The sequence below is a fragment of the Microcebus murinus genome, chromosome 5, assembly GCF_040939455.1.
Source record: "Microcebus murinus isolate Inina chromosome 5, M.murinus_Inina_mat1.0, whole genome shotgun sequence".
Taxonomy (NCBI): Eukaryota; Metazoa; Chordata; class Mammalia; order Primates; family Cheirogaleidae; genus Microcebus; species Microcebus murinus.
Genome location: NC_134108.1, coordinates 112,590,081 through 112,598,290, shown reverse-complemented (window position 1 = coordinate 112,598,290; position 8,210 = coordinate 112,590,081). Strand labels below are relative to the sequence as shown.

At 45.2% G+C, this 8,210-nt stretch overlaps 1 protein-coding gene across 2 annotated transcripts; it reads left to right on the top strand.

Moving 5' to 3' along the window:
* The first annotated feature begins 142 nt into the window (after positions 1-142).
* Positions 143-8,009, top strand: MRPS18B (mitochondrial ribosomal protein S18B). Of its 2 annotated transcripts, none has more exons than XM_076003555.1 (7): positions 143-338; positions 1,680-1,788; positions 1,893-1,990; positions 2,095-2,163; positions 3,873-4,014; positions 6,506-6,565; positions 7,450-8,009. In XM_076003555.1, the coding sequence occupies exons 1-7, from the start codon at positions 261-263 to the stop codon at positions 7,740-7,742; spliced, it is 849 nt and encodes a 282-aa protein (XP_075859670.1). In that variant the 5' UTR covers positions 143-260; the 3' UTR covers positions 7,743-8,009. The 2 variants fall into 2 exon arrangements, with proteins under 2 accessions (XP_075859670.1, XP_012591801.1); XM_012736347.2 differs by having other exon boundaries at positions 147-338; positions 3,873-3,939.
* The last annotated feature ends 201 nt before the right edge of the window (positions 8,010-8,210 follow it).

Here is an 8,210-nt window from a genome sequence, read left to right as displayed (position 1 = left end):
GATTAAAAGGCAAACTCAAAATATGAGATCTGAGAGTCGCAGCGACTGGTCCAGGAAAAACGTAATTTTGAGGCCTAGTTTAATTGTGACGCAGTTAAAATTAGCTACTACCCACGGCCCCCCTCTCACGCTTGCGTCCTGACGCAAACGCGCGGCCGCCTCCCGCACTGCGGGCTTGTCCTTGGCCCTACCTTAGTCAATTTCCTGGAGCATGCGCTGTCAGCTTTCCGGCCATTCCTACGCTGGGCGCACGTCTCAAGATGGCGGCCTCCGCGGTAAACACGCTGCTGAGGCGGCTTATTGTGCTTTCTCCTTTCCGAAGTGCCTACGGAGTTCAGGTAACTCCTTAAAGGACATTCTGCACAACCCCAAGTTAGTTATACTTTTCCTTGGTCGTCACCCCACTGCCAGTAGTCCACGAGCAGAGATCTTACCAGGTGCTTATGTCTTGGCTGTGTGGGCAACACTTTACTTCCCGAACACCTCTCCACCTCGTACTGCGCGCATTTTCTAATTCTTTGCTGAGAGTTAAGAATCAGGGTTAGGTGTCATTCTCTTCACAGATTACCATCTCAGCAAATTAGCTAGGTGATGGAATTGACTCCTCGGTCATACACATCCCGTTCTAACTATGTCGGTGGTGTCTAAATCTGGGGTGTCCTTGGTTTGAGGAACCCTAATTTCTACCAGCCCTGCTATCTCCCAGTAAAATCAGGATGCAGTCTCACGACCTGGAGACCAGTTTCTCAGCTCTCTTTACCTTACTAAATCACTTTCTTGTTGGGGTTGTAAGTGCTTAACTCAGTCTTTGAAATTGAGTATACCCTCTATTTAGCCTCAAGTACTTACCACCCTGGAGGCTCTTGGGGCAGGGCGAGATAGGAAGGCTTGCCCAGCTGCTACTCCCTAAAGTGGGACTTAAGAGTGGTAACAGGTCGCCGCAGAGTTAATAACAGCCCTGGTGGCTTTAAAGCTAGCGTTAGGACTCAAGTTTTGTTTTGCCTTGTGGAATGATGATCTTTAGCTTTTTGTAAAACTGGGCAACTTAGTGACTGGGGATTGGATTGAGTATAACTGTGATAAATATATAAATGAACCTTTGGGTATTGCTCTCCTATTAGAAATAGGCATTTCTCTTTCCTGGCAATTTACACTGTAAATTTTGGAGTTGTGGAATAAAACTTTTTAGTATGATCCACAGTGGACAGTTAAAGGCTGGAGGGAGGGATGTTTTTATGCCAGAAATCGTTACTGCAAAAGGGACTGTATACATCCCCTCCCACTCTATACTCACTCTATACATCCCCTCCCACCACACATCTTAATGTCCAAGAATCTAGACATCCTCCCTTTCTCCTTCCACCAGACTCAATTCATATTCAGAAAGCACAAATTCCTTCCATGTACCAGGTTTTTTAATTGTCTTCTCAAATAAAATTGCTTCCCAGTCATCTAGCCCGGTTATACTGTAACATTAGCTTTTCTTTCAGGATCCAGTTGGCAATAGAGAGTGGTTGTTGGTTTACGTCAATTTAACCCCAACAGAAATACTGTGTATATATTTCTATTATATTCCATTAACACAACAGGCTTATATTCTCCCTCTGTGCAAACTGATAAGCAAAAGAATTGAGTCCTTTTCTTTAACTCATTCTTTTATTGTTTCTCCTTCATTATAGGTTCCCCTTCAGAGTCTTTGCACCAAAGCCTCTGCTGAGAAAGATTCTTTGCCCCCAGTTCCCATTTCCCCTTATGAAGATGAACCCTGGAAATACCTGGAATCAGAAGGTAACTCTAAATGGGGAAGGGGAAAGTCAGGTAGGGTTTGAGGTAAAACAGAGCTACTCCCTATACTTCCACCCAGGAATAACCTTGTGTGGTTTTCATTTCAGAATACCAGAACCGCTATGGTTCCCGCCCTGTCTGGGCTGACTACCGCCGCAACCACAAAGGTGGTATACCGCCACAGCAGACTCGAAAGATGTGTATTGTGAGTTTATGAGGGTGGGATGTGGAGTGGGGGTGGAGGCCACAGTGAACTTTTTCTGACATGGCTTTGAACATCTGCAACTGCTGTTTTTTTTCTCTGTACAGCGCAGGAATAAAGTTGCTGGGAATCCCTGCCCCATCTGCCGAGATCATAAGTTGCATGTTGACTTTAGGGTAAGGAGAATCTTTTCTTTTTCAGATAGGAGAATAAGGATTTGGAGCGCCTTTGTAATGCTAAAGAGATTACTGTAGGCACCCCACACTTCATATCCTGGAGCCCTTACAGTCCCTTTTGCAGTAATGATTTCTGGCATAAAAACATCCCTCCCTCCAGCCTTTAACTGTCCACTGTGGACCATACTAAAAAGCTTTATTCCACGCCTCCAAAATTTACAGTGTAAATTGCCAGGAAAGAGAAATGCCTATTTCTAATACGAGAGCAATACCCAAAGGTTCATTTATATATCTATCACAATTATTAGCAAGTATATTGGCCAACTTTTTTCCTGAGGTTTTCTTTATTTTGTTGTTATTTGATGTTCAATGGCATGCTGGAACCTGGGGTTGGAGTTGAGGTATATGCAGAAAGGTAGGGTCTAGTTACTATTTTTTTCCCCTGCACTCCAAATGTCTCTTAATAGTAGACTGGGTTTTTTTTGTTTTTTTTCAAAAGCCTTCAACAGGCCAGGTGTGGTGGCTCACGCCTGTAATCCTAGCACTCTGGGAGCTGAGGTGGGCGGATTGCTCAAGATCTGGAGTTCGAAACCAGCCTGAGCAAGAGCGAGAACCCGTCTGTATATAAATAGAAAGAAATTATTTGGCCAACTAAAAATATATAGAAAGAAATAATTAGCCAGGCATGGTGGCGCATGCCTGTAGTCCCAGCTACTCATGAGGCAGAGGGAGGAGGATCGCTTGAGCCCAGGAATTTGAGGTTGCTGTGAGCTAGGTTGACGCCACAGCACTCACACTAGCCAGGGCAACAAAGTGAGACTCTGTCTCAAAAAAAAAACCAAAAAGCCTTCAACATTGTGAGGACAGGCCTTGCTCAGCACGGAATTTGAAAACATTATATAATAACAATGATAATAGGAAAGTATTCTGAGCTTGCAGTAAAGGTATTAGAGCAGAAGCTGTATGGCTTTAGATTTCAAAGGATGTCTCCCACACACATGCACAAAACCTATATTAATGGCTGGTCATCAGGGGAGTTGGAGGGCATTCGAGTATCAGCAGATAGGGGTGTCTGACTGTTCTACAGACCCTTCTGACTCAGATTATAGGGGAGTCCCATAGATAACTTCCCTGTTTCAACTATATTCAATTGCTTATAAAAAGAGGTTATAACCAATTATATAAACAAGAGGGAGAGAAAGATTATACATTGAGTAGTGCAAGTAATTCTGCCTACCATTCCACTCCACAAATATACCTGCTTTTTCCTCAAGAGTCTCATTTCCTGTGATGAATTTGCTGGCTAAGAGTTATTCTATGTAATTAAAATGTAAAATTGTTCTTAGTCAACATATATGTTATGTTCACCATGCTGTCGTATACATTCAGCATTTATACATGCATATTGCAATGTCATTTTCTGGGATTACCAATGACTATCCCCGTTGTTCGCCTTACTGCTGACTTTAGAATATAACCACGCAGAAGAGCTGTCTGTGTGCATCACTGTGATAGAATATGGGATGTGCATGTGAAATGGTTGAAAGGCCAGGAAAGGAGAAAAGTTTGCTGGAACATGAAGAAGGGCTAGCATCTGGAGAGATGAGGGAAGGTCATCCGTTTGAATATGTAGGAATTGTGCACTTCTATTTCAGTTTCCAAAAGTTTTGCTGCTCTTTCCTCATGTTTCTCTACCACTCCCCCCACAGAATGTGAAGCTGTTGGAACAGTTTGTCTGTGCCCACACGGGTATCATCTTCCATGCTCCGTACACAGGTCAGCCCATCATCCCTGTCACCACCAGAATAACTTTTCCTTGGGGCATTCCTAATTTGTGCAGTTGGACGAAAGGTATTTGTTTGGTGGCTCCTATATGTGGTATAAAAAATTCGATTGAACCTTTTGGGACACTCACATGCTAAAACAATAACATGTGGATGAAAGATACAGGCAAGTCCTTCAGTAAGCAAATTAAATGTATTTCTTTTCTTTTCTTTTTTTTTTTTTGAGACAGAGTCTCACTTTGTTGCCCAGGCTAGAGAGAGTGCCATGACATCAGCCTAGCTCAAAGCAACCTTAAACTCCTGGGCTCAAGCAATCCTTCTGCATCAGCCTCCCAAGTAGCTGGGACTATAGGCATGCACCACCATGCCCGGCTAATGTTTTCTGTATATATTAGTTGGCCAATTAATTTCTTTCTCTTTGTAGTAGAGACAGGTCTCAGGTTGGTTTCTAACTCCTGAGCCCAAACAATCCGCCCGCCTCGGCCTCCCAGACAGCTAGGATTACAGGCGTGAGCCACCGACCGGCCAGGGTTGCTTCACTTTTACAAAAGGCTTTTCTTGGCCAGGGGTGGTGGCTCACGGCCTGTAATCCTAGCACTTGGGAGGCCAAGGTGGGCGGATTGCTCGAGGTCACGAGTTCGAAATCAGCCTGAGCGAGACCCCGTCTCTACTAAAAATAGAAAGAAATTAATTGACCAACTAAAAATATATATGCAAAAAATTAGCCAGGCATGCTGCCACATACCTGTAGTCCCAGCTACTTGGGAGGCTGAGGCAGTAGGATCGCTTGAGCCAAGGAGATTGAGTTTGCTGTGAGCTAGGCTGACGCCACGGCACTCACTCTAGCCTGCACAACAAAGTGAGACTCTGTCTAAAAAAATAAAATAAAATAAAACAAAACACAAAAGGCTTTTCTTCCCAATTGTCACATAAATTCTTCTTTGTTTTATTTTTATTTTTATTTTTATTTTTTTTGAGACAGTCTCGCTTTGTTGCCCAGGCTAGAGTGAGTGCCGTGGCGTCAGCCTAGCTCACAGCAACCTCAAACTCCTGGCTCAAGCAATCCTCCTGCCTCAGCCTCCCAAGTAGCTGGGACTATGGGCATTCGCCACCATGCCCGGCTAATTTTTTGTATATATATTAGTTGGCCAATTAATTTCTTTCTATTTATAGTAGAGACGGGGTCTCGCTCTTGCTCAGGCTGGTTTCGAACTCCTGACCTCTAGCAATCCGCCCGCCTCGGCCTCCCAGAGAGCTAGGATTACAGGCGTGAGCCACCGCGCCCGGCCTATTTTTATTTTTTTATTTATGTTGGCCAATTAATTTATTTCTATTTTTTTTAGTAGAGACAGGGTCTCACTCTTGCTGAGGCTGGTTTCGAACTCCTGACCTTGAGCGATCCACCCGCCTAGCCCTCCCAGAGTGCTAGGATTATAGGCATGGACCACCACGCCCGGCCCCGATAAATTCTTCTATATCATTGTCAGTTGTATTAGATGTTCCAAATTTGGAATTGTAAACCTAACAATTCAGGATTATATTTATTTCCTAACTAGCTAGAGGCCAATTCTGGCTCTGCCATGTCCATTTGTTTTCATATTGCCTACAACTGCTTTCAGTTTATAGTGCAGAGTGGAATGGCCAAGACAAAAGACCACAGGACCTGTGGAGCCTATGATATAGGCTCTGGAGCCTCAGAAAAATTTTGCCGCCTCCTGCTCTTGAAGCATGTTAAATTTGCAAAGAATCCAAATCCACTGTTATTGGGAGTGGCAGTACGATCAGTGTCAGAATTTCTTATGTTTAAGCTGTCAAAAGCTGAAGGGACTATATTTAGGTATGTATTATTGTTACTCTGATAGCCTTCCTTAAATCTGAAATCTCTTCCTTTATGGGATCTTTCTGCAACTGAACCCTCTAATTAACCACACTTGCCCTTTTTTTTTTGAGACAGAGTCTTGCTTTGTTGCCCAAACTAGAGTGAGTGCCGTGGTGTCAGCCTAGCTCACAGCAACCTCAAACTCCTGGGCTCAAGCAATCCTGCTGCCTCAGCCTCCCGAGTAGCTGGGACCACAGGCATGCGCCACCATGCCCAGTTAATTTTTTCTATATATATTAGTTGGCCAATTAATTTATTTCTATTTATAGTAGAGACGGGGTCTCACTCTTGCTCAGGCTGGTTTCGAACTCCTGACCTCAAGCAATCCGCCCGTCTGGGCCTCCCAGAGTGCTAGGATTACAGACGTTAGCCACCGCGTCCGGCCCACACTTGCCCTTTGATTTGTGTTCTGTTCCCTGTCTTAGGAGCCTTTGTCATTATATGGCTTCTCTATGGTGGCTAGATCCTCTTAAATGTTCATCTTAGCTCTCAGAGTGAACGGGGATCATTGGGCACATGGGGAAACTGTAGGCCATGGAGGAGGTCAAGGGAATGGGGTCATCAGGTAAAGCCAAGTCTCTCAGGTCCAGCCCTCTGTCACCGTACAGATGCAATTGTGTCCTTTTATTTACTGTGCCTTATAAGAATGAGGACCAAGTTATCATTTTTTCCCCCACAGGGGTCTGTATGAAGCAGCATAAGAAGTTGACCCAGGCCATCCAGAAAGCAAGGGATCATGGTGAGTGTGAGAAAATGGCACAAGGAAGTTTTGTTAGGCATGAGGAAGGTGACTTAGGGCTGGAGGGTAGATGTAAATGCATCTACCTATCTGAGAAATTAGCACTCGACATTTCTCAAGAATTTCTTTCCACGTTCCATTGTCTCTCCTACTTTGTCATTGTCCTGTCCCCCTGTTTTTTATCTTCCTTACCCTTTCCTCTTTTTTTTTTTTTTTTTTTTTTGACACAGAGTCTCACTCTGTTGACTGGGCTAGAGCACTGTGGAGTCAGCCTAGCTCACAGCAACCTCAAACTCTCAGGCTCAAGCAATCCTTTTGCCTCAGCCTCTCAAGTAGCTGGGACTACAGGCATGCGCCACCATGCACGGCTAATTTTTTCTATATATTTTTAGTTGGCCAGTTAATTTCTTTATATTTTTTAGTAGAGACGGGATCTCGCTCTTGCTCAGGCTGTTTCAAACTCCTGACCTTGAGTGATCCACCTGCCTTGGCCTTCCAGAGTGCTAGAATTCTAGAATTACAGGCGTGAGCCTCCGTGCCTGGCCCACCCTTCCCTCTTATTTTACAACTGCTGATCCCAGTGCCATAGCGAGATCAGAAGAGGATCTTTGTCTAAATATCTGACCTGTGGCACCATCACAGGAGTTCAAAAGGTACCCCTCTGCTAGGGCAGATGCAGCTTTGCAGTCCTGGTGCAGGACTGCACAGCTTTGAAGTATATCAGCCCACATGTGACCCCTGGCCAGTTACCTTTGTGCAGTATACAATATGCATAAATGTACCCAGTGGCTCTGACTGCTCCCTTCCTTTTATACTTCCTTCCTTTTTCTTACTGTCTGTCCTTCTCACTCCCCTCTTGACTTTCTCTCATTTTAATCCCTTAGGTCTCCTTAGTTACCACATTCCCCAGGTTGAACCCCGGGACGTTGACTTCAGTACTTCTCATGGAGCTGTGAGTGCTACTCTGCCAGCCCCCACCCTAGTTTCTGGCAAGCCCTGGTACCCGTGGTACAGCTGGAAACAGCCACCGGAGAGAGAACTGTCCCGCCTTCGCCGGCTCTATCAGGGTCATCTCCTAGAAGAGAGTGACCCCCCACCTGAGTCAATGCCTGAGGTGCCTCCCACAACACCAGCTGAAGCCGCCACTGAACAGACAGGCCGCCAGAGCGCTCCATAGGGGCCAAAGCCAGGGAAGGGAGCCTGATTAGGAAGCAGTGCCTGGGGTTACATGATGGGATGTTACCCTGAGAAGTTTTGCCTTTGGCAGATGCAGGAAGGAAATGAATGTTGTTGCAGGGGATAAATCGGACGCTGAGGGAGGGAGCACAGATGTGTATGGGAAACCTCAACCACTGTATATTGTAGATAGGGCTGAACATTGTGTTGCTTTCAGACTTCTGCCAGCTCAGCTTTTCCACAATAAAGCTGTATCTTCTCTCTCTGACTTTCTTGGGGATGCGTTTCAGATAAGTGCCATTTGTGGGGGTGAGGGTAGCAGCCAGCTGAGTGGTGTTTGTTCTTTTCATATGAGTAAGAAATGGGTGCTGCAGTAGCAAGAGGAGTGGTAATGCTTAAGGCAGCCCTGCCAGTGACTCCTGGGACCAGAAACCCGGATGCGAAGTTGTGCCATTCTATCGGGATGGTC

Excerpts from the sequence above, each read along its gene's own strand:
- MRPS18B (XM_076003555.1), top strand. The coding sequence starts at position 261 with ATGGCGGCCTCCGCGGTAAACACGCTGCTGAGGCGGCTTATTGTGCTT. Across the intron at positions 2,164-3,872 it reads AGTTGCATGTTGACTTTAGG|AATGTGAAGCTGTTGGAACA; the intron begins GTAAGGAGAATC and ends CTCCCCCCACAG. Across the intron at positions 4,015-6,505 it reads TTTGTGCAGTTGGACGAAAG|GGGTCTGTATGAAGCAGCAT; the intron begins GTATTTGTTTGG and ends TTTCCCCCACAG.